The sequence below is a fragment of the Ostrea edulis genome, chromosome 5 (assembly GCF_947568905.1).
Source record: "Ostrea edulis chromosome 5, xbOstEdul1.1, whole genome shotgun sequence".
In the NCBI taxonomy this organism is placed as follows: domain Eukaryota; kingdom Metazoa; phylum Mollusca; class Bivalvia; order Ostreida; family Ostreidae; genus Ostrea; species Ostrea edulis.
This window is the reverse complement of record NC_079168.1, coordinates 44,657,901-44,684,600: the sequence shown is the minus strand read 5'-3', so window position 1 is coordinate 44,684,600 and position 26,700 is coordinate 44,657,901. Positions and strand designations below refer to the sequence as shown.

The 26,700-nt window shown below is 37.7% G+C and overlaps 2 protein-coding genes across 3 annotated transcripts in view; one reads left to right on the top strand and one right to left on the bottom strand.

The window, feature by feature from the left end:
- LOC125649500 (2-oxoadipate dehydrogenase complex component E1-like) overlaps positions 1-19,212 on the bottom strand; it is a 41,114-nt gene extending 21,902 nt beyond the window's left edge. The window contains exons 1-11 of the mRNA XM_048877074.2: positions 19,020-19,212; positions 10,253-10,370; positions 9,809-9,977; positions 8,496-8,603; positions 6,399-6,510; positions 5,323-5,420; positions 4,622-4,685; positions 4,418-4,491; positions 3,619-3,753; positions 2,226-2,341; positions 1,071-1,146 (exon numbers count right to left, since the gene is read on the bottom strand). Coding sequence (XP_048733031.1) covers positions 1,071-1,146; positions 2,226-2,341; positions 3,619-3,753; positions 4,418-4,491; positions 4,622-4,685; positions 5,323-5,420; positions 6,399-6,510; positions 8,496-8,603; positions 9,809-9,977; positions 10,253-10,370; positions 19,020-19,155 — 1,206 coding nt within the window. The 5' untranslated portion in view covers positions 19,156-19,212. The remainder of the gene's footprint in view (positions 1-1,070; positions 1,147-2,225; positions 2,342-3,618; positions 3,754-4,417; positions 4,492-4,621; positions 4,686-5,322; positions 5,421-6,398; positions 6,511-8,495; positions 8,604-9,808; positions 9,978-10,252; positions 10,371-19,019) is intronic.
- A 5,531-nt stretch (positions 19,213-24,743) lies between these two features.
- LOC125649502 (uncharacterized) overlaps positions 24,744-26,700 on the top strand; it is a 60,517-nt gene continuing 58,560 nt past the window's right edge. For both annotated transcript variants that reach the window (XM_056164572.1, XM_056164571.1), the window contains exon 1: positions 24,744-25,540. In XM_056164572.1, the coding sequence (XP_056020547.1) occupies positions 25,482-25,540 (59 nt within the window). In that variant the 5' untranslated portion in view covers positions 24,744-25,481. The remainder of the gene's footprint in view (positions 25,541-26,700) is intronic.

The window sequence follows — 26,700 nt, the reverse complement described above, 5'->3', positions numbered from 1 at the left end:
TCCAGTAAGACCCTTGACCTTTGAACCTAGAAATCAATAGGGGTCATCACTTGAAGATGTACCAGTGAACCCAGTTTGATATCTGTCAAGCAAAGGGATCTCAAGACATTGAGCAATCAGTAAATTCCTAAGTCCAGTTTGACCCTTGATCATGTGACCTCAAAATCAATAAGGGTCATCTTCTCACACTATACCAGTGTACCAAGTTTAATTTCTAACAAGGAAAGGGTTCTCAAGATATTGAGCATACAGTATCTTCCTAAGTCCAGAGTAGACTGACCCTTGACTTCAAAATCAATAGAGCTTCTCTCCTACTCAAAACCAACCCACTATAAAATATCATTACAATCAAGTGAATGGTTCTCCAGATTTTGAGTGGATAACATGTGGTCTACTGACAGACCCACCAACCAACAGGTGCAAAGCAAAATACCCCTCTTCTTTCAATGGGGGTGGGGGGTGGGAGTATGATAAATTATCTGCATCTCTCAACATTGAAAGTACATTTGGAGTGATCGCCCTTTACTCCATTGAATTGTAAATATTGATCTATTTTTTAAAAATATGGACAATCAGCATTAAAATTATTTCATGTTACACTTTGTGTATACTATGCCAAAACAGTAGTCAAGGTTTTGACAAATAGCACACTCTCCTTTGGGTCGTGCAGTATTTGTCAAAACCGACTACTATTTTGGCATAGTACATGTATACTCAAAATTTAACTTCATCATATAACTAATGTTAAGGTTTTTTATCAGTAGATCAAAGGTCAAAGTCAAGTTTGCAAAATTTTTCAATGAGACACCTTTGGAATGGCCTTATCACAAAGATTTCTACTAAATTGTAAAGTCCGTGTTGAAGTTTTTTGAGGTATCAAATAAAGGCAAGTTAAAAAGATGACACCCACTCTCACGACTGTAAATTTTAGCTCTACAGTTATAACCAATGTAAAAGTTTTGTCTCTGACAGACAGCACATAAAACAAGCTTCAGTCCCAGGCTTATAGAAACATAAAATCATAAGCTTCCTCAAGGAAGACTCCTCTCTCTCTCTCTCTCTAACTATACCTCAGGGTAGTCTGCATTCACATGAAGAACAGGATAGGCATTTATTTTGGCCAGGCAGCTACTATATCTGGAGGATCTGTGTATATAAGGATATATAGTGAACATCACCCAAATACAGTGATGCTGTGTTTGTTAGCATTTTATTCTCGATAAATGATTAATTGATCAGCTATAATTATATGATGAGTTGGTGTCTTGCTGTACTACATGATTAACAAGTGTCTCAGGTTGTGGGGAGGGAAGGGGGGGGAAACTTTCCATGTAGCCTGGTTTAAATATTAACAACCTGTTAATGCGACATGATTGTTCACTACGAGAAACCAAGCAAAGATGGGTATAGCCAATAAATTTCATCAGCTGGAACGGAAAGGAAAAAGACAGAGATTCAAACTAGACGTGTCTGTACAGGACGAATGTCCCCGCCTGCAGTAAAGTCAAATGTAGGAAATCCATGAAAGTAAAACATTGAATGTTGTATTCAGATTATATGTTATATGCATTTAGTACAACGAAGAACAATAATCCTTTATATGTTTTAACAACCATAAAATAAATACATACTATATAAAAGAGGCACAACTCCATCAAAAATCAACGAACCAGAAAAAACCTTAAATTTGATCAGTTCAATATCTCAAGGCGTTTAGAAAAAAAGTCCGGAAAACTGGTTGTAACAGTAATTTTTCTACATTAAAGGGGCACAACTCCATCAAAAATCAACGAACTGGAACAAAACTCAAACTCGATCTGTAACTCATCAATATACACTTGCATACAAAAAAATCAATACACGATCTCAAAGCATTCAGAAAAAAAGACTACTGGAAACTCCTATAGGAACAATTCATTCTTGATGTTGAGATTTTTATGGAATAAATACTACTTAATTGCAATTCATTTCATTAAATCCTAAAGGAGCTTGAGTTTACATTTATACACCTGTTTGTTATTTGTCCACAAGATTTGTCCCCGAGCATTAGAAATATGCTTTTCGGTGAAGGAGCTGGAGACTACATGTCATTTGTAAGATTTGTCCCCAAGTATTAGAAATATACCTTTGGTCAAAACAAAATTGAATTGACTTTAAAGTACATCAAGATTAGATGCAGGTTCAGGATTGTTTGGGGTTTTTTCAAGAAAAGGAAAAGTTCTGACCTGCCCCTGCAAGCTTCTGTTGTGAAGCCAATCTGGTTATTAACAATTAGATGTACACTGCCTCCAACATTGTAATGTGGACATTCAGCAATACAGAATGTTTCTGCAACTACACCCTACAATAAAACAAACATACAAGACTCTGTATGTGTAAATACAGTATCACATATGATGTAGACAGTGAAAACACCTGCAGAAAGTTGGGAATACTTGGTTAAGGACACCAAATAGGACAAGAGGCTCATGGGCCACAATGCTCACTTCAGTCACCCTTGGCCCTGCTGTTCTTCAAAGAAAATTTTTAAATGATTTTTACCCTCTTTCATCTCATGACAAATTTGACCCCATATTGTGACCCCAACCTAGTCACTTCCGATTGTGACTTTTACAAATGAACTTGAATTCACACATCATGGTATATATCAAAATGACCAAGTCCTCAACAACAAAAAACCAGGTTTGTAGCATTAAAACAGATACATCTATTTGGTCTATCCCCGCATTTGGCTTTAAAAAGAGTATAAAGGTGTCCATTATGATCGAGATATCATAATTGCTAAAAGCTGTACCAAACAGTTACATATAAACTTTACATTATGTCAGTTTGGAAAGACAATTCCAATATTTAATGGCTGTTACCCTCAAAACAACCTACTCATACTTAACCAATGTAACAGGTATAAACAAACAAAACTCAACAATTTCCATTTACAGAGTCTGACCTGGAGACCAACACCATGAGGTTAAAATTAAGGAAGATTCTCACGAGTGGATACCATACGGTATTCAATAGGGTCTGTATCCAAAGTATAAACTTGAAGAAATAAAACAGATCACCAACACATCATGAGAATGTAAGATGAAATTTATTGGTTGACCGGTTTCGACCAGGAGGCGGTCATCATCAGGTTCTGTGTTGGTGATCTGTTTTAATTCTTTAAATTTCAATTTACATTTATGTTAATCAATGCAGTATATTTCTACTAGACTAGTGTTAAAATTCAAAGGTACATGTCATTTTACATTCTACCACTTAATGTCAATTGGCAAACATTTATTAATCTTGCTACTTTTACTGATAGAAGGAGGTTAAAAAAAATCTGCTGAGTGTTGAATGGTGATCCTGAACACTTCATATTGGAGTACTTGTGGTATTAACGATTCCAGCCTTGTACATTATTTCAAATAAATTTTACAGGTTTCAGGTGGGATTTATACATTCAAATGTAATAACTGATAAAATGTCATAACCGTAAACATTATGCAAACATTTTACTGCACAAATGTTTACTGTCATGAATATTTATTCTCAGTGGTTTTAACATTTCAAGAAATAGGAAATTATAGCTGATGCACTTTCTTTACCTCAAGCTATGAAAATTCATTCACTTACCTGTGCAGAAAAAGATGCATCACCATGCACTTGCACACTCAGGACCCTTTTGGCAGTTGTCTCTGGGCTGTATTCACCACATCGTAATGTCTGCTGTTTCGCACGGGCCTTCCCAACAGCCACTGGATTATTAGCCTACAAGGGGATCATTAAATGTAAACTATACCTGTCCTAGAGGGACTAATACTGTCTGTAGAGCTCATGCATATTGAGGCATATTTGAAATGTTGTATAGTTGAAGACCAGAGCAATCTGAGTATCAACATTATTTATGTTTAGTAATGTTTCACCTGAATACAAGTTACAGAATACACTAAATTCCTTTGACCTTGATATTTATTGATAATCAAATTTCCATGCACTAATCTCTTAGAAAATGTCCAGACAAATTCATGCCCACTGACAATGGACACATGGACAGATGGACATAGCGATTATAATATAACCCCTAAAACTTTGTTTGTGGGAAGTATAATTAGCATTTATTGGATTCGAAGAAGACGCATTATCCCCTTGCAGGTTAATCTTCCTCAAAATGAAGGTTAGTCATGCCATATTCGTTTGTGAGGAAAATACAGCTTGCACAACAGATGTCTGTTGGATAAAAGTGACCAAATTTGTAAAACAAAATGAAAGTTGATATCCCACATTTCACCCATGAGACATAAAGAGCAATTGGTATATCTAAAATGAAAGAAATTACAGTTCTGGATTATAAAAGTTCTAACTAAAGATGTTAAGGTTTCTTCAAGTAACATTAAAACACTGACCTCTAGGTGGGAGGGATTAAAACACTGACCTCTAGGTGGGAGGGATTTGGGATCAGACTAACATGAACACTGTCATTGTTGTAGTTCAAATCGACGGACGTGTCTGAAAAATGTACACTCATATTCAAATCTTTCATCATCATACGTCTCCGATCTAAGCGATACTAAGTAAATCGACTCTCACTTAAAATTTCTTAACGGAATTAACTGTTCACGAGTGAAAGAGAACTTACACAGGTGTGATAAAACATCGCCACTTCCAGCAACATTTGGAGGAATTTCAGACAGACCTTTCATCTAAAGAATACAAGTCATCAAACATTATCAGTAGTATTCATCTTAAATAAAGGGGGCCTAGGCCACCGTGAAAAAAATTGTCCGTTTGCCCTCTCCTGACCAGCTGACAAAAACAAACTGAAAAATTTTTTTAGCTTCTGAGAAACAGAATAAATTTGTTAACATTTCAAAATCTGAGACCACATAATAATGAGTGTCTTGGTGATCAACACTAAATTCAAATGATACTAACAACAAGCCAAGTGCCAGCGAACAACACTTTGTTTGATCAAGTTTGAAAGTTTAGCATTGTTAAAAAATTTCTTTTAAAAAAATTTACAAGTATCTACCTATCTCCCATATTTCAAATGCTGGGTCGGGAGAGGGTAAACAAATAATTTTCTACAGAATCAAATACAAAAACATTAAATAAGTGTATATTTTCTGAAAGAAAACCTGTTCATTTCCTAAATATTTTTCCTAAACAATAGACCTTAAACTAGAATCTCAAAATTACAGAACATGCTATGAACATTAAGATTCGATGAACTCCATCAAACAGAGAACTGTAGCACACTTTCGTAAGTGTTTGAGCACGAGTTGCAGCAAGACAACAAGATTTTGACTCTTTTGTATACAAGTGAAAAAGCCCTCTCACCTTCTTGAACATGATGACTGGTGGAAACTTTAACATACAGGTGAGAAAGTTCAAACGCCCCCTATGTGGCATACATATAACAACATCTGTCAGGTCACCTACAACATTAAATGTTCACCATAGTGTGTAGGGGTAAAACGATACAACACCTTTACAATTCCATACGAATTGAGATACATTACTCTTAATTCAATTAGTTTTTATTCAATTCAATAACATACAATGAATATCTATCATGTATTAAAATACTTGTCAATCTGTTTATTGCTTTCTGCAATCTAAATAATATTATTAACTCAGAAAGATAGCGGGTATATTCATTAAGTCAGGTGGAGAGCTACACGAGTGATCCTAATTTGCTCTTACGCAGTTTGGAGATCTCCAATAGATCTTTCATCTACTTCTCAAATATCAAGTAGAGGCTGGAGATATACTGCAATATCCTGGACCAGTTGTGGAGATGGGAAACAAATAGACCCAGAGTGAGTAAATATGTTATTTTAAAGAAGGATTAAAGAAAACCAAAGTGTTCCCATACAAGTAATCTGTGTTGTGGGGACAATTTTTTAATAATACCCGCAATTTGCTGACTGTTCAGGGTCCAGTTTGTAAAGATGTTGACTGAATCTTAATTGACCAATTAAAAGACTCTGTACTGTATCAGACTTTTTGAACCGAATCAAACTGAATTGAAAACTCTGAATCATGATTCAAGTACATCACCATTTATAGTTTCACCCCTTCAGTGTATACAATGTATATTGAATATCATATGTATACAGTATAAGATATAAATCAAATTTCCAAATTCGTACATGATTCCTTAGCTCCTCTTAATTTACTTTGTGAACACTTGTTAATGTTGTAAAGTTAATTTACTTTGTGAGCACTTGTTAATGTTGTAAACTTACTTTGTGAATACTTGTTAATGTTGTAAAGTAAACTTACTTTGTGAACATTTGTTAATGTTGTAAACTTACTTTGTGAATATTTGTTAATGTTGTAAACTTACTTTGTGAACACTTTCTGAGGTTGTAAACTTACTTTGTGAACACGTGTTAATGTTGTAAACTTACTTTGTGAACATTTGTTGAAGATCTCCTCAAAGACAGCCATCATACTCTCCCCACCTTCACCTCCATAACGCTTTACATTCACAAACTTGTTGGCCAGGAAGTGATCAAATGCCTGTATTGAATATTTTAAAGCATATGTACTGTACATTTCTAATAATCATGATTTCATATAATGTTTTTCTCTGGAAACAGCAACCTTTCTAAAAATCTTCCACCTATTCTAAGTAAGATTTCATGCTATACATTAAATGGACAATACACATTTTGGCGGTGGTTTTCTTTCATTTTTCCATGATGGACAGGGCTTTGTTCTGTATGTTAATGTTTGGTATAGAGTGATGGACAGGGCTCTGTTCTGTATGTTAATGTTTGGTATCGAGTGATGGACAGGGCTTTGTTCTGTAGGTTAATGTTTGGTATAGAGTGATGGACAGGGCTCTGTTCTGTAGGTTAATGTTTGGTATCGAGTGATGGACAGGGCTTTGTTCTGTAGGTTAATGTTTGGTATAGAGTGATGGACAGGGCTTTGTTCTGTAGGTTAATGTTTGGTATCGAGTGATGGACAGGGCTTTGTTCTGTAGGTTAATGTTTGGTATAGAGTGATGGACAGGGCTTTGTTCTGTAGGTTAATGTTTGGTATAGAGTGATGGACAGGGCTTTGTTCTGTAGGTTAATGTTTGGTATAGAGTGATGGACAGGGCTTTGTTCTGTATGTTAATGTTTGGTATAGAGTGATGGACAGGGCTCTGTTCTGTAGGTTAATGTTTGGTATAGGGTATCAAAGTCTTGCAAAGTGTTGCATATATGACCAAATACCAGGGGGCTATCAGAAGCATTAGGTTTGAAATACAGTGTATATTGTAGATTCCCTTTCATACACAAGTAATTAATATGCAAAAAGTCTCTCCTGTGAAATAAAAAAAAATTCTAAACTTGGGAACACTTGCATTTCGATATGATTTAGTGTGGCCCTGCTTTTGTTTTAATTTATTTCCTGTATATCCCATATAACCCTTTGATTAATAATATGCAAGCATCCTTAGGTTGCGCAGATTCAAATGTATTCACAATCATGATCCCCAGGGGTAGGTTGGGGCCAAAATAGGGGAAACCAAACATAAGGATTTATAGGGAAACATTTTTAAAATTCATCTTAATAATAGTAGGACCATGATTAGTCACATTGATATGCAAGCATCTACAGGTAGTTCAAATTCAAGTTTGTTTACATCAGGGGCCCCATGGGTAGTGTGGGGCCACAAAAGGAGATAAAAGGGGGAAATTTTCAAATTGTGGCCCCTGGAAGTAGAGTGGGGCCACAATTGAATTGGGGATCAAAGTTTTACATGAGAATATCTAGGAATCTTCTTAAGAATAGCAGGGACCACAATTTGAACAAACTTGCATATGATATTACTAATCATGGCTCTATTGTTCTTGAAAAGATCTTTATATATTTTTTCTATACATGTATAATTATCCTTAGGTTAAACTTTGATCCCCTATTGTGGTCCCACCCTACCCACCCCAAAAGGGGGGGGGGGGGGGGGGGGGGGGTGAGGGGAGATTTGAACAATTGAACAAACTTGAATCTACTTATGTCAGGAAATTTTTACCTAAATTTCAACTTTTTTGGCCAATTGGTTCTTGGGAAGAAGATTTTTAAATAACCCCACTCTATTTTTGCCTTTTCTTGATTATTTTTCCCTATTGGAGGGAGCATCAACCTTCATTTGAACAAAGGATGAGAATTAACCCAAGGGTGATTTGTGCCAGGTTTGATTGAAATTGATCCAGTGGTTCTGGAGAAGATTTTTTAAAAACGTCATAAACTTTTCACAAATTCTTAATTATCTCCACTTCAAAAAGGGTGTGGCATTTCATTTGAACAAACTTGATTCCTCTTTACCCAGGCATGCTTTGTGGTTTGGCTGAAATTAGCCCTGTGCTTCTGGAGAAGAAGTCGAAAATGTTAAAAGTTTACGGACGAACAGAAGAACTGATCAGAAAAGCTCACAAGCTCAGGTGAGATAAAAAGAAATTTCGTCATACATACACACAGACATATGTATATGAATTTCCACATTCACAATGTACCTGACAGCGTAACATCAAATCTGCCAATTCCACTTTTGTCTTGGCGGGTATTTCTACCTCCCCTCGTCTCTCAAAAGCTTCAGCTAGCCATTCTATCTCCTCTGTATTCTGCATTAAAACAAAGTCAACTAATTTTTTATACCTCCACTTGCTGTAAATCTAAGCTTATATAGCTCACCTCAACAAAAGCCATCAATAGGTGGAGCCAAGACTCGCCAAATATTCCATAAAAGTCATGCCATATGCCATGATAATTTCTCCAGTTTATCAATATTCACGATTTCATCACTAGTAGATGACAATATGATGTCATATCAGTTTATCAATATTCACGATTTCATTGCTAGTAGATGACAATATGATGTCATATCAGTTTATCAATATTCACGATCTCATCGCTAGTAGATGACAATATGATGTCATATCAGTTTATCAATATTCATGATTTCATCGCTAGTAGATGACAATTTGTCATATCAGTTTACCAATATTCACGATTTCATCACTAGTAGATTACTATATGATGTGATATCAGTTTATCAGGTTTGCATGATGAAACCAGATATTTGTATGAAATGGTGAAAATAATACATAAAATATATGATATATAATATATTATTAATACGCCGGTTTCGAGATACGTCCAAGTTATTTCCCTTTGGAGAACTCTCGTACATAGTAAGGCGCGAAAGAATTTGTTTACGCGCGGGAGTGGGACAGATGTTCATCACAGCATAAGTGAATGTACTCAGTAAGTTTCTCATACGCTGTTTGATAACCTGAATTCGGCTGATACACAAACGAAGTAAGTGATAAGTATTTAGGGAGTAATTAAATACATAGAATTCTTATCCTATCACGTTATTTCGTTGGTCATAAGTACCATATCCTAGATATTTCTTGCAAATATGACATTGTTTGTATGTTTCCACTTCGGTAAAACATTTCTTTCGACAGTATTTTGTATTTCCCACATTTACATATTTAAAGAGAAGCCGCTTTCAATACATTTCATCGTCTTCCTCGTTGGCTGTATATCCACTCTGTCCCACTTAGGCATTCAAAGTTCCACTAAATGCACCTCCTATACAGAAGAGTTCATATCTCGAAACTGGCGTATTAGCAGATGAAGTATTTCCATCATTATTTATAAACAGTTGTGATGTCACAATCACTGAGTTATGTATGCAGATGTGATATCACAAAGGAGTTAAAGTAATCCCAAAAGCATTTAATTTATAGGTTTTTATGGTTCAGTAAAACCCAGGTAATCTCTATAGAATTTATAGGGAAAATATCAAAATATGTTTTACTTCTAAATGCTTGAATTCAATGGCAGCAGGACCACAGTAAATGGACTCCAAATTTTGTATTAGTTCTTCAATTGTCATGTCTGGTCCATTAAATATTCCATTTGTCTGGATTATGTGATTACTATCAGTTGATATCCCATACATGCCAGCCTCAAGTTCTGGAACAGGTCTATAAAAATGCTTCAAATTAAATTCATTATCAATCAATTTTCTGATGTGTATTTTACATTCTCTCAGCATATGTAATAAAATGAGGTTGGTATATTATATCAATTAGAGGAAAGTTTTGATGATAACAATGCTTTAAAAAGATATATGAATAAAAAGAAACATAAATCTAAAATAATATTTTGCTCTCTAATCAGATAGTTTTTCACTAAATTTATTTGTAATCATTTTTGTATTGTGTGTTTCATAAAAGATTGTAGAATATGCGACACTAACTCAATCTCTGCCAGCTGCAAGGGGTCTAAGGAGGCTTTTCTGTGTCCAAAGGTCCTGTATCCCTCCACCAATCTATACACATTACTTTGATGTATCCTGTTCTGGATTGCAGCATCATCTGTGATATTGAAATGAGACATTCATTATATATTTCATAATATTTACATTTCTAACTGTTTTCTCTGTGATAACCCTTCAAAACTCATGTTAATTTCCTCACAACTTACAGCTGGATGTGAATTTCTCTTTTCATGCAAAATGAAAGGTCAGGGGGTGGGGAATGCCATATGTATTTCAGTTTCTATTTGGCAGTATTTTTGGTACATGTATATCAATTTTATATTTTCACATTTATTTCAAATTAAAATATAGATATAAAGAATCACTGTCTAGATTGTTGCGTATATGTGATGATTAATTCAGTCTTCGACGTTAAGAAGTGGCCCGATGCCTGAGGCCAATAAAATTGGGATCGGGCTTCTTAAAATATTAAACCCTGGAGTCCGGTGGGCCTGTAAATGTTTTCTTATATGTTCTGTATATATTACAAATAAAGCGTGAGATTGACTCAGACTAAATGTCATGACTTAGTAGTCAAATTTCGCATAGAAAAATTATCAACCATGCTGCCTTTTCTGAAGTATAGGGAGGGGGCTCGTCCGGGAAATTCAAAACCACCCAAGCGTATTTCACAATCACAACCATCCGATAAAAAAACCCAAAAAAAACTGTCGTACGAGGAGAAAAAAACGAAAATTCATGCCCCATTGGACCGAGGGCAGTGTTCGAAATTAACCATGGACCGAGTCTATGTCAAATGGCACTGGTCTATGCCAACTGTAATTGAGATAGACCAAATTGTCTATGCCAATTTTCTAGATTTAAAGCAATAAAGTTATCCAAGAGGGCCTTGCATGGTCAGTCGACGTCTGATAAACATGAGGAAAGGATGATATTACAGAAATGGAAAGAAAATACACTTCCTAAGTATATTAGAAGTAAATGAAAATGTTTTAAAATTTGTGTTATTATTTTTTCAATGTTGTGGTCTATGCCAATTCGATGAGGTCTAAGTCATCTTATTTTGGCATAGACCTGTGGCCTATACCAAGTTTTAAACCAATTTCGAACACTGCGAGGGTAGGCCTTGGCTAACATTTAAGTGATTCTGGAGAAAACAAAATGTTTTGTACGTGGTGTATACAAAACAGAGTTGAACATGAGCTGCTGATGTATCTGCGAGATTAATCAGTCTATGCGAAAGACATCGGACCGTCGGACCTGACCGATGTGCAGTGCCTCAGGTCCAATGCATCATTTTTTACACAGGACCGGAATGTCCGATGTCTCAATGTCCGGTTTTGAGCTTTACTATCTTGATGCGGAGTTTGTTATAAGTAAAAAAAATAGCACACATCCAAATACGTAAATGAATTGATTAAAACTGCATGGACTGTCTAAAGTATTATACGGGAGGGATTCCTGGTATAGTATTACTAGTATAACGAGCTATAACTGTGTTGGGATGCCAACACAAATGTCTCCGAACACCTCCCCATGTCAGAAATGGTTTTTGATGCCAGATCAGGATTCTCAAAAAACCCTAGAAATTAAATTTGGTTGAAATCAGACGGACTTGATTTTTTGGCCGCCATTTTCTTCAATGGTGGCCATTTTGAAAAATCTGAAAATAGATTGGAAGGAAACACTGATGCTAGAAATGAATTGTGGACCCTCCATTTACCCCAGAACCCAAATGTTGTACAGATTTTAACACTTTGAAATATTTCAGTATATGGCGGCCATTTTGAAAATGGCGGCTCAAAAAAATTGTTTGATGGTGGAAATGGACTCGGGGTCACCAAAATACCCTAGAAATAGAATTTGGTTGAAATCCGATAACCTTGAGTTTTTGACGTTTTTTGGCCGCCATTTTGAAACGGCGGCCATTTTGAAAATTTGAAAAGTTGATTGCACCCCTCCTAATGACCCTCTATCAGCTCACAAAGTTTGAAGTGGATCTGTTGAACCACTTTCATACAATCGAGCGGACAACTTTCTCGGAAAGAAGAGGAATAATAAGAAGAATAAGAAGAAGAAGAAGAAAATAAGAATAACGAGCTATAACTGTGTTGGGATGCCAACACAAATGTCTCCGAACACCTCCCCATGTCAGAAATACTTTTTGATGCCAGATATGCACTCAGGATTCTCAAAAAACCCTAAAAACTGAATTTGGTTGAAATCCGACGGACTTGATTTTTGGCCGCCATTTTCTTCAATGGCGGCCATTTTGAAACATTTGAAAATTGATTGGAAGGATATACTGATGCTAGAAATGAATTGTGGACCCTCCATTTACCCCAGAACCCAAATGTTGTAGAGATTTTAACACTTTCAAATACTTCGGTATATGGCGGCCATTTTGAAAATGGCGGCTCAAAAAATAAATTTGATGGTGGAAATGGACTAGGGGTCACCAAATTACCCTAGAAATCGATTTTGGTTGAAATCCGACAATCTTGAGTTTTTGAAGTTTTTTGGCCGCCATCTTGAAACGGCGGCCATTTTGAAAATTTGAAAAGTTGAATGCAACCCTCCTAGTGACCCCCTATCAGCTCACAAAGTTTGAAGTGGATCTATCAAAGCACTTTCACAAAATTGGTCGGACAAATTTCTCACTAAAGAAGAGGAATAATAAGAATAAGACGAAGAAAATAATAATAACGAGCTATAACTGTGTTGGGATGCCAACACAAATGTCTCCGAACACCTCCCCATGTCAGAAATGCTTTTTGATGCCAGATATGCACTCAGGATTCTCAAAAACACCTAAAAACTGAATTTGGTTGAAATCCGACGGACTTGATTTTTGGCCACCATTTTCTTCAATGGCGGCCATTTTGAAACATTTGAAAATTGATTGGAAGGAAATACTGATGCTAGAAATGAATTGTGGACCCCCACAACCCAAATGTTGGAAAGATTTTAACACTTTCAAATATTTCGGTATATGGCGGCCATTTTGAAAATGGCGGCTCAAAATTTTTTTTAATGGTGGAAATGGACTTGGGGTCACTAGATTATCCTTGAAATAGAATTTGGTTGAAATCCGACAACTTTGAGTTTTGACGTTTTTTGGCCGCCATCTTGAAACGGCGGCCATTTTGAAAATTTGAAAAGTTGAATGCACACCTCCTAGTGACCCCCTATCAGCTCACAAAGTTTGAAGTGGATCTGTCGAAGCACTTTCACAAAATCGGTCGGACAAATTTCTCACTAAAGAAGAGGAATAATAAGAATAAGAAGAAAAAATAATAATAACTAGACACGATCTCGTTGCGAGCAACGAGTAGGTCTTCCGTCCGATTTGTTGATGCACTCGGAGTTAAAAAAAAAAAGAAAAAAAGACAAATGAGTCCCAATTTAGTTTCCGACTTTAAGACACTTTAGATATAATCAATTTTTCATATCATAAGCTTCTGAAGCAAAGTTGCGGTGAAATTCGTTTGAAATTCGACTCTCCAGGCGAGCCATAAGGCCCGCGGGCCTATTTCTTGATGTCATTTGTTAGCCCTCTATAGACTCAACAACTTTAGTTCTATATGTCTTTACAAAATATTTACCTGTAAAAAGTTATTGAGATCGACCGATATCAACAAAAAATCGACTCTACAGGCGAGCCATTAGGACCATAGGCCTATTTCTTGATATCAATCGATAGATCTCGATAAACTGAACAACTTTTGTTCAATATGTCCTTACAAAATATTTACCAGTTACAAGTTTTTGAAATCGACTGATATCGACAAAAATCGACTCTACAGGCGAGCCATGAGGCCCACAGACCCATTTTTTGATATTGATCGATAGGTTATGACACATTGAACAACTTTTGTTCAATAATGCTTTTCAAAAAATATGTCGTTTTAAAGATATGAGGCGTCAAATATTTACGATTTTGGCCCTTAAAATCTCTAATTACGTAACATATGACCTACTTTTTGATTTGATAAGATCAAGCTCGTTGAGATGAACATTTCCGCTTCTACAACTTATTATAAAATATTAATAGTTTCTGAGATATTCTCAAAAACATTTGGACCCTTCTGAACCCCTAATTTAAAGGGCCAGCCCGTTTTGCTTGATATCGTAAGAAAGGCCTTGTCATTTTAAACATTTTTTGCTCAACAAGTATTTAGAAATTCTTTACCGTTCTCGAGTTATCTCTACAAGAAATATTTAGGGGCCAAACTGTAGCTCCCTAACGGGGCCACATAGGGAAAAAACGAAATGTACATATTGTTTAGATTATCATTCTGAACAACTTTTGTTCAATAATGCTTTTCAAAATATTTGTCGTTTTCAAGATATGAGGCGTCAATTATTTATGATTTTGGCCCTTAAAATCCCTTATTACGTAACATATGACCTACTTTTTGATTTGATAAGAACAAGCTCGTTTAGATGAACATTTCCGCTTCAATGACTTGTTACAAAATATTAATAGTTTCTGAGATATTCTCATAAACCTTTGGACCCTTCTGGGCCCCTAATTTAAAGGGTCAGCCCCTTTTGCTTGATATCGTAAGAATGGTCATGACATTTCAAACATTTTTTGTTCAACAAGTATTTAGAAATTCTTTACCGTTCTCGAGTTATTTCTAGAAGTAATTTTTAGGGGCCAAACTGTAGCTCCCTAACGGGGCCACATAGGGTAAAAACGAAATATGCATATTGTTCAGATCATCATTCTGAACAACTTTTGCTCTTTATTGCTTTTCAAAATATTTGTCGTTTTCGAGATACAAGGGGTAAAATAATTATGGTTTTGGCCCTTAAAATCCCTTATTACGTAACATATGACCTAAATTTTTATATGAATAGATTTGGATTGTTGAGATGAACATATTTTGTTCTTTGACTTATACCAAAATATTAACGATTTTTGAGATATTTGATCTAGACTTTCAGCCCTTCTAGATCCCTAATTTAAGGGGCTAGCCCCTAAATCTTGATATTTTCAAAAAGATCTCGTAAATGTGCACAACTTTTGTTCTACATGTCTTAACAAAATATTTGCAAGAAAAAAGATATTGGAGATCAAAGGTCAAAAATGGCCGAAATCGGCGAAAAATGTTGGCATCCATTTTTTCAGGTCCAGGCGAGCGTTTAGGCAAATCGCCTCCGGTAAAATCAAATCCCCCACAAATCTTCTAAAATGTTTACTCTATCTTGTGTAGAAATTTCAAGACTCTAGCTTCAAAACTAACGGAGGAGATGTGTGGACAACAAGGCCCTTCAAAAAGTCACTAAAAGAGAGATAACTCCTGACCGGAAGTGACGTCAAGCACGAAATTTTGCAAGCAAAGTCTCGTCACCAAAAGACATCTTTCCTGAAAATTTCGTGAAAATCGATCGAGAAATGGCTGAGAAAAACGCGTGTACTACCAAGGAAAATAATAATAACTAGACACGATCTCGTTGCGAGCAACGAGTAGGTCTTCCGTCCGATTTGTTGATGTACTCGGAGTTAAAAAAAAAAAAAGACAAATGAGTCCCAATTTAGTTTCCGACTTTAAGACACTTTAGATATAATCAATTTTTCATATCATAAGCTTCTGAAGCAAAGTTGTGGTGAAATTCGTTTGAAATTCGACTCTCCAGGCGAGCCATAAGGCCCGCGGGCCTATTTCTTGATGTCATTTGTTAGCCCTCTATAGACTCAACAACTTTAGTTCTATATGTCTTTACAAAATATTTACCTGTAAAAAGTTATTGAGATCGACCGATATCGACAAAAATTGACTCTACAGGCGAGCCATTAGGACCATAAGCCTATTTCTTGATATCAATCGATAGATCTCGATAAACTGAACAACTTTTGTTCAATATGTCCTTACAAAATATTTACCAGTTACAAGTTTTTGAAATCGACTGATATCGACAAAAATCGACTCTACAGGCGAGCCATGAGGCCCACAGACCCATTTTTTGATATTGATCGATAGGTTATGACACATTGAACAACTTTTGTTCAATAATGCTTTTCAAAAAATATGTCGTTTTAAAGATATGAGGCGTCAAATATTTACGATTTTGGCCCTTAAAATCTCTAATTACGTAACATATGACCTACTTTTTGATTTGATAAGATCAAGCTCGTTGAGATGAACATTTCCGCTTCTACAACTTATTATAAAATATTAATAGTTTCTGAGATATTCTCAAAAACATTTGGACCCTTCTGAACCCCTAATTTAAAGGGCCAGCCCGTTTTGCTTGATATCGTAAGAAAGGCCTTGTCATTTTAAACATTTTTTGCTCAACAAGTATTTAGAAATTCTTTACCGTTCTCGAGTTATCTCTACAAGAAATATTTAGGGGCCAAACTGTAGCTCCCTAACGGGGCCACATAGGGAAAAAACGAAATGTACATATTGTTTAGATTATCATTCTGAACAACTTTTGTTCAATAATGCTTTTCAAAATATTTGTCGTTTTCAAGATATGAGGCGTCAATTATTTATGATTTTGGCCCTTAAAATCCCTTATTACGTAACATATGACCTACTTTTTGATTTGATAAGAACAAGCTCGTTTAGATGAACATTTCCGCTTCAATGACTTATTACAAAATATTAATAGTTTCTGAGATATTCTCATAAACCTTTGGACCCTTCTGGGCCCCTAATTTAAAGGGTCAGCCCCTTTTACTTGATATCGTAAGAAAGGTCATGACATTTCAAACATTTTTTTGTTCAACAAGTATTTAGAAATTCTTTACTGTTCTCGAGTTATTTCTAGAAGTAATTTTAGGGGCCAAACTGTAGCTCCCTAACGGGGCCACATAGGGTAAAAACGAAATATGCATATTGTTCAGATAATCATTCTGAACAACTTTTGTTCTTTATTCCTTTTCAAAATATTTGTCGTTTTCGAGATACAAGGGGTAAACAATTTATGGTTTTGGCCCTTAAAATCCCTTATTACGTAACATATGACCTAAATTTTTATATGAATAGATTTGGATTGTTGAGATAAACATTTTTTGTTCTTTGACTTATACCAAAATATTAACGATTTTTGAGATATTTGATCTAGACTTTGAGCCCTTCTAGATCCCTAACTGAAGGGGCTAGCCCCTAAATCTTGATATTTTCGAAAAGATCTCGTAAATGTGCACAACTTTTGTTCTACATGTCTTAACAAAATATTTGCAAGAAAAAAGATATTGGAGATCAAAGGTCAAAAATGGCCGAAATCGGCGAAAAATTTTGGCATCCATTTTTTCAGGTCCAGGCGAGCGTTTAGGCAAATCGCCTCCGGTAAAATCGAATCCCCCACAAATCTTCTAAAATGTTTACTCTATCTTGTGTAGAAATTTCAAGACTCTAGCTTCAAAACTGACGGAGGAGATGTGTGGACAACAAGGCCCTTCAAAAAGTCACTAAAAGAGAGATAACTCCTGACCGGAAGTGACGTCAAGCACGAAATTTTGCAAGCGAAGTCTCGTCACCAAAAGACATCTTTCCTGAAAATTTCGTGAAAATCGATCGAGAAATGGCTGAGAAAAACGCGTGTACTACCAAGGAAAATAATAATAATAATAATAATAATAATAATGAAGAAGAAGAACGCGAACAATAATAGTAAGGTCTTCCGCAGGAGACGGAAGACCTTAATAATAATGAAGAAGAAGAACGCGAACAATAATAGTAAGGTCTTCCGCAGGAGACGGAAGACCTTAATAAACAGTAGAATCACTATAAGGTCTTCCGTTGGTAACGGAAGACCTTAATAAGAAACGGAGCAAAAACAATATGTCTCCGACACTTTGTGTTCGGAGACATAATAAGAAACGGAGCAAAAACAATATGTCTCCGACACTTTGTGTTCGGAGACATAATAAGAAACGGAGCAAAAACAATATGTCTCCGACACTTTGTGTTCGGAGACATAATAAGAAACGGAGCAAAAACAATATGTCTCCGACACTATGTGTTCGGAGACATAATAATAAGAAACGGAGCAAAAACAATATGTCTCCGACACTTTGTGTTCGGAGACATAATAAATAAGATTCCCTTGGTTTAACCGTTTTGCATTTTCACGTGTTTCACTTTTTTACATTAGGTTTTTCGGTCTGACAAAATTTGGTTCGGTCCGGTGTGTTCATTGATTACACTGGACCGAATGTCCTGTGTGGTCCAAAAACTTTCGCATATACTGGTCAGGATTAATATGTTGAAAAATAAGATAATCCTTTTAATGTCAGTTGTTCTCTAACTATGATCATCTTGACCTGTATTTTCCTACAGTAGAAGAACTGTGCATGTGTCTATAGAGTAGAATCAGCAAATAACAAGAGGTCAAATTAGAAAAAAACATTTTGGGCCTGCAAAATATTGTTCGGGCTTGCACAGTTATTATACTGGGAGGCCCGAAGGGCCTGTGCTTTACAAAGTTTTTCGTGAAGACTGTTAATTACAATGAAAAACGTGGTAGATAATCACCTCACATACCCGACAAACTAGACAGTGATTCTAACTAAAAGCATGAATGAGTAAGAGTCAGATTCACAGTCCCAAGTTTAATACTGCGTGTTAGACCTTGTATAGGTTGGACCCTCCTGTAAAAAAAGTCTAGATCCGCGCATAAATGTAGCTGCGCTTGCCCTAACGGTCGTACTGTATCAACTGTAAACAGACACACCTTTGTTTTGACCAATGAAATCAAGCCTTTTCTGAACACCTTATTGCCTTACCAATTTTAAATTCAGATTTATTTTTGGGGTAGTGTCCATATACTCCAGATTTAGTGTGGTAACTGTTTAAAACCTTCACTGGATCTACATAGCGCTGCAGATGCCGAAATTGCAGCTGTTTAAATCTAGACAACATCGCTGAAGCTGGTGAATGTCAACAAATTTAGCCTGGTTCTGACTCGACTTGGGAACCAGATTAAAGTTAAATCGGCACCAGGTCATTTCGGCACCTGGTCAAGTCGGCACGTAGACCTTTTGGCTTAAAAAGTGGTCGATAGGTCAAATCAGCAATCAAGGAGGGTTTTTGGCCATAAATCAGACAAATCAGATGATATACACTAAATTAACTGCAAAACTGTAGCTCTTGGGAATTTCTCTGGTTCTGCATGTAACACCATACTTTGAATTGAATTTTAGGGAATTTTGACACAATCTGAGCAAACTAGTGTCACAGGATGAAATTATTCATATTTAACATACTAATATAATTTCATTACGTTACTCATTTCATCGCAAGTCGTTTCATTTCATTCATATCCATGGGGATGAACGCTGATTGGTAGAGAGAGGGGTGTGAAAGGTCAGTATGGTTTGTGTATGGTTGTGAATATCTTGTGAGTTATTTTACTGGTTTGGTGCTAAATAAGCAAGATTCGCGCCAATTCCAAAAACTAACCCAGCAACACTCCTACCGGACTGAGTGACTTATTATTCACGTATTGTCATATCAAAGAAACTAAGTTTCTATTCTTCCGAGTTTACGGTAAGAGTTTGAATTTACTCTATTGGAAAATATTTATTTATTACATTAATTATAAATATTTTGAAATCATTATTTTAATATAACTAAAAGTGTGAATGATAGAGTGAGAGAGAACTTAATTACATGTATTTTACATATTTTTTAGATCATCCTCCAGAATTAGGATATAACAATAAAAAACTTTAAGAACCCGAACCACCAGTGTGTTTTAATTTAAATACATGACGGTTACACTGGTATACATAGTATATAGTACTATATACCAGTTTGCTCAAATTGTGTCAAAACCCTGTGGAACTATTTGCAGTGGAATCAACGACATAGTAAATTACACTTAAAAATAAATATATGACAGAAAATAGTAAAAATGACTACTTAGAGGACATATTTCAAGCCCTATGAAATCTGTAAACTCCAGGAGCTTTCGGGGGCTTTGCCCCTGCCCCCTCCATTGGGGGGCCTTAAGACGGCCCCAAACTCCCTGCCTCATAAACTTACACCTCTTGAGCGCAATTCCTGGATCCGCTATGCGATTTACATAGGACGAGATATTAAAAAAGGGTGAGTTGTCTTGAACATGGGACGAGTTGTCTTTATATATCACCATAAATGTACCAACACCTGCCTTTGTGGTCACCTAGCTATTTATAGGAAAGGCTTCAGGAGTAAAACTTGACGAAAATTCCCGAGCCGTAGTCCCTTAGGTGGTTTGCTGCTGAACTTCAGCACACATCAAGCAACTCTTGCGATGCTGTTGCTGCCAAACTGTATTGGCCTCTGTCTTTCATTTGGATCACGGTACCAGCGTGGAGAGGGGGACCTGCTGCACGAGCGAAAGCCTGCCCTCGATATCACAATGCCCAGGCTTACATCCGTCCATACCATCACTCACACCTGCACCTGAAGAGGGCACTCCAGCTTCGTCACTTATCTGGTGTCAACACAATACGGGACGAAACAGTTACTCAGGGCCGTAAATTAACCTTCAATTTGGAGGAGGCAGGAAATTAGGCGGGGGTCTGGGCACATTTTGTGCACACTGAACACGTTTCGTGCAAAATCCTTGATTCTAGGGCCTTCTAAGATGTTACTTGACTAACTCATTCTAAAAGAAAGACTTGGAATGCTTTTTAAGGGAGGTATCATGTTCTTAGTTATTGGAAACAACATAAATTCTAATGAACTTTAAATTTTAATTTTTTTTGGCTCAAAAGTTGGAGGAGGCAGCTGCCTCCTCCGCCTCCATGTAATTTACGGCTCTGGTTACTGGTGATAAGTCATCGCTCAAATTGGCGTAGAAGGAGGCGCCAGGGGTTTCTTCCAACGGTGTCTCGCGTCTCACTGGACATCTACCTACCGCCCGCCTCAAGCTGGGCAGCCCTCAGCCAGTAAGGTGTTGTCCCGCCATGGTCTGCTTCTTCATTGGGTTCATGGAGAGCAAGAGAACAAATCAGACAAGCAGATCGTCAACCACCGCACCAGGCAACAACAAAAGAAAACTCTCAAGAAAAAGACCAGCTCTAAAACTGGGACGTTGGAACATTCGGGCAATGATGCCCGGCTTGTCTTAAAACGAAGCCAGAAAAAAAAACCTGTCATTAATGACAAGCCCAAGAGACTAAATATCGACATTGCCACTCTGCAGGAAACACGGTGCAGGCACACTGAAGGAGAAGGATTTCACATACCTCTGACAAGGGAAGAGCTCTGATGAGCCCGGAAAACATGGAGTTAACTCTGCAGTAAAGAACAGCTTGCTGAAAAGGAATACGATCTATCACAGCCCAAGGACACTGCCACAGAGGAATGGGAAACTCTGCGAGACACCATTTATCGCACCCCCTTGACTACCCTTGGGAAGAAAACCTCGAAGTCAAACGACTGGTTTGAGACCAAATCAGCCGAGATGACCCCAATTATGGAAGCCAAGCGCGCCGCACTCACAGAGTACAAGCGGTCACCCACTGAGAGGAACCTGCAGCGTCTCATGGCTACCAGGAGCAAGACTCAGCTTAGCTCTAGGCGCTATCAGTACTAGACAGAGCTCAGTAAGACGATCCAGGTCCCCTTCAAATCCTCCACTGGGGAAGTCATTACTGACCAAGACCAGCAGATAAAGAGATGGGTGGAACACTACTCCGACCTCTACTCCAGAAAAAATACAGTGACTCATGCATCCCTCGACGCTATCAAATGCGTGCCAGTAATGGAAGAGCTCGATGCAGTCAACCAAGGACGAAATGAGCAAGGCCATTAACAATTTCGTCGTAGGCAAGGCAACAGGCAATGACAATATCCCTCCAGACCTTATCACTGAAACACTGCGAGCTTACCCTACTGAACCCCTTGCATGAAGTCCTCTGCCAGTGCTAGAGAAAGGGGGCTGTGCCGCAAGACATGAGAGATGCTAAGATCTATGGAGCGCCAAATTAACATAAACTCAAATAATTGAAGATATCTTCAATTCAATTATTGCTCTCTTTAATTTAATTAATGTATGGCGTGTAAAACGTTGCACTATTATACTAATCTTGTTATTCATATTCGAAAACTTGTAATGTATATTCTAAAGCATATCATTGATATTCGAAAAGTTGTTATTCATATTCGATAATTTTATCATTCATATTCAAAAACATGTTATTCTTATTCTAAAACGTGTTATTCATATTCAAAAACATGTTATTCTTATTCAATAAATTGTTATTCATATTCTAAACTTTTCATTCATATTCAAAAACATGTGATTCATATTCGATAATATTATCATTCATATTCAAAAACATGTGATTCATATTCGATAATCTTATCATTCATATTCGATAATCATGTCATTTATATTCGATAATTATGTTATTTATATTCGACAATTGTTATTTGAATAGATCTTTAATTAAATTGTTGCGCGCATCAAATGAATTGATATCTTCAAATAATTGAAGATATCTTCAATTATTTGAGTTTATGTTAATTTGGCGCTCCATAAAGATCGTCTCCCTATACAAGAACAGGGGCGAGAGAAGCGGCTGCAACAACTACAGAGGCATCTCCCTTCTCAGCACCGTTTACAAAGTCTATGCCCGGGTCCTCCTGCAGAAGCTGGCTGAGTGTGTCTACCCAGAATCAGTGTGGTTTCCGAACTAAAAGGTCCACGATAGACATGGTCTTCTCCCTTCGTCAATTCCACGAGAAATGCAGAGAGCAGCAGATGCCCCTGTATATTGCATTCATCAACCTCACCAAGGCCTTCGATCTTGTCAGCAGAGATGTCCTCTTTAAAGCCCTCCGAAAGATCGACTGCCCCCCCCCCCCCCCAACTGCATAGCTTAATCGGGTCCTACCACAGCAACATGAAGGGGACTGTGCAGCTCAATGGCAATTTGACATACGAAGCGGGGTCAAACAAAGGTTGCGTGCTCGCACCAACCCTCTTTGGAATTTTCTTCGCACTCCTCCTGAGACACACCTTTGGCGCAGCCCAAGAGAGTATCTACCTGCGGATCAGATCAGATGGCGGGCTCTTCAATCTTGCCCACATTTTAAGTGAGGACAAAGGTCAACACAACCCTCATCAGAGAAATGCAGTTCGCTGATGACGCCGCAGTTGCGACTCATACCCAACAGGATCTGCAGCTGCTGATGGATCACTTCGCCCAGGCCTGCAAAAACTTTGGGCTGATCATTAGTCTGAAGGAGAAAAACATCCTGGGCCAAGACATAACGGCATCACCAGTCATCACAATTTGATAGCTATGAGCTCGAAGTCGTCCACCAGTTTACGTACCTAGCGCACACCGTTACCGATAACCTCTCTCTTGACGCTGAGATCAACAAAAGGATCGGAAAGGCAGTCACAACACTCGAACGCCTACTATCTAGAGTGTGGAACAATCCCAAGTTGACCGTGAGGATGAAGATGGCTGTGTACAACGCCTGCGTCCTCAGCACTCTCCTGTATGGTAGCGAGACATGGATCACGTACGTCCTCCAGGAGAAAATGTTGGACGCCTTCCACCTCAGAAGCCCCCGACGCACACTCGCTATCTCCTGACAAGATTAAGTGACCAACACTGCTAGGCCACGTTAACCGTATGGAGGATGGCCGAATCCCCAAAGACGTCCTCTATGGCGAGCTTGTCGCAGGGCAGCTCTAGATGCATTGGCCGCCCGCAGCTAAGGTACAGGGACGTGTGCAAGAGAGACATGAAGGCGCTCGATATCAACACTAAGTCCTGGAAGAACCTTTCAAATGACCGCGCCAGCTGGAGAAGCACCCTTTACAAACAGCTGCACACTGGTGAAGAGAAGCTGACAGCAGTAGCAGAAGAGAAGAGAGCCTGCAGAAAGGAAACCCCAGTCAACAGACCAGAATCAACGTACAGATGTGAGCAAGACTTTCACTCTCGCATCGGTCTCTACAGCCACAAGAGGCACTGCTCAAGTTGAGCAGACTCCCCAAACAAATAGTGGACGGAGAGTCACTATATCCATGGTCAACCATGACCAAAGCATCTTCGCCAGCCAAGGGTTTACGATCGGGGCGGATCATAAACCCTTGGCTAGCGAAGATGTGACCAAAGGAGGTCTGCTGTACCAACAATCGTTGAATTTCCTTTGAACAGCATTGTCTTAATGAAAACACGTTTAAGGAGGTATGCTACACCAGAGAAATTTGATGTAGATGAAAAGTGGCGGATATGTACAACAATATTTTGAAGTTGAAAATTTGCAAATTTGCTTCATTTTGTCAAAAAATACAGTTTTAGTAGAAGGTAATCTGAAAAAAAATTAAAACCCCTGCTGGACTCGAACCTGCGATCTACAGTTCAGCAGTCGGTATTCTAACCCACTGAGCTACTCGGCTAGGTAAATAAATAGAAAAGGAAAAGTCAAATATTACTGATATCGATTTTGTCATCCATTTATCTAAAGGAAGTCAGCCATTATGACGATGTAGAGTACTACCTTAATTCACTATTGCAGACTTTATTTCATCGAACATAAATACAAAATATATTGGCAAAATAGTCCTGTAGAATAGGCGGATTTGTCTTGACGAGGGAAGGGTCCTCCGTGGCCGAGCGGTTAGAGCATCGTGCTCAAAATCACACGGCCTCTCACCTCTGTCGGCGCGAGTTCGAACCCCACCGGTAAGTGAGAAAGTTTCCCAGTTTACTTTCGGAAGGTGGAAGGTTGGTGGGTTTTTCCCAGGTACTTGTATCTGCGTTCTCTCTTCCACCAATAAAAAATGGGCGCCACCAGATATAATAACTGAAAAATTGTTAAGTGTTGCGGAAAACATTAATCAATCAATGACGAGGGGCGAGTTGTCTTGGGGGCGAGTTGTCCAGAACTCACCACGAAACGAATATTGTTGGCGATTCTCCATGAAATAGCCTGAACAGTTTATACGTTTGGTTTGAACCAGATATGGGACATGTAGAAACTGAAGAAATCACCTAGATCTATATTATGAAACCTAAATCTTTCCAAGAAATAAAGTTCAGTTTTATTTAGCGAAAGTGAAAGTAGAAAAGTTCGTGGAAAGTCGACACATACACGTCAGATTTTTGAAAAATAGTTGATTCCCCAAATTGCTTTCGTTTTGAATATACGTTATCACGAGGCGTTTTCATTTATTACGTACATGGATATTTGCTAATTTCAAGCGAAATAATCTTGAAGTTAACACAAACACCATGGCTCAAGCTGGCGGTGAATGGGAAGAAAATCCAGAAGAACGTGGAAGACGACAAAAGTAAGAAAAGAGAAATAAGTCATTTCACACTGTGATACAGTAAGTTATCATATTTTTCATTTGATATATATTTGCTCCTGTGCTAACCAGAGCAGCCTGCGGTAGATCGAAACCATGGCCCATCAATAACTGAACATGCCCAGCACAATCTATATTTAGCTATATGGCTTTATAAGGTATTAGCGTTGTGAAGCTACTTGAAATAGCTTGATTAAGGTGTTTCAGATTGAATTTCTTAAGTTCAATGGTAAAGCCAAAAAAGTTGCAGAATGATTTTTAAAAATGAACTATAATCACAACACTGTTCTAATTGAAGTTAATTCATAATAAGGCCTATGTCGTTTTAAGAATATTGTAGTAATTAGGGCTATACGGACCATGGATATTGGCCTGGGTAGCTCAGTGGTCAGAGCACTTGACTAGTGATGCAGGGGTCCCGGATTCAATTCATGGTCCAGCCAAAATTTTTCTCTCTCCTATATACTATACATTTGGTGCCATTGACCACCCTGCACTGCAGGTTGTCCTGCTAGGGGCAAAGAGATCCTGGGTTATGTGTCTTTAAGGGCAAATTAGACAAATTAAAGAGGGAGGAATGTAGGGCTATACCAGAGCTGTGGAAAACTGCCGGCAAGACCGGCTTAATTTGGCCGTGACTGACATAAGTTGGTTGAATGTCGGACCGCATGACCGATGTTGTTTGCCCCGCCTGCATTAAGAAAAACACAAAATGCCACCGCGTAAACAGTCTTTATCCAGAGTTGTCGTTTTTTATGCATCGATCGGTAATCCTTGGATGACTTCACTACGCAATGCTTTAGACCTATACAATTTGTGAGGTGGAAGCCACTCGAGGATCTCCAAATGAAACCAGGCAAACTAAACCGCGCGAAAGTATGGCATCATGGCCGATCAAATTTACACCAGGATCAAAACCAGAATGAAAGAATGGTGAGAGAGGTTGTGAGAGAATTAGAAATTGAGTTTGAAAACTAGTGTAAGACATGTTATAATAAACTTCTAAAACCTGCGATCTGTGTGTTACTTCAGTTTTATAAATTATGTTAATTTTAACTCTTTAATATTCGGACAGGCTTAAATCTGTTCGGACAGGCAAAGTTGATAAACATGTCTGTCCGAATGACAGGCTTTTGAAAAAC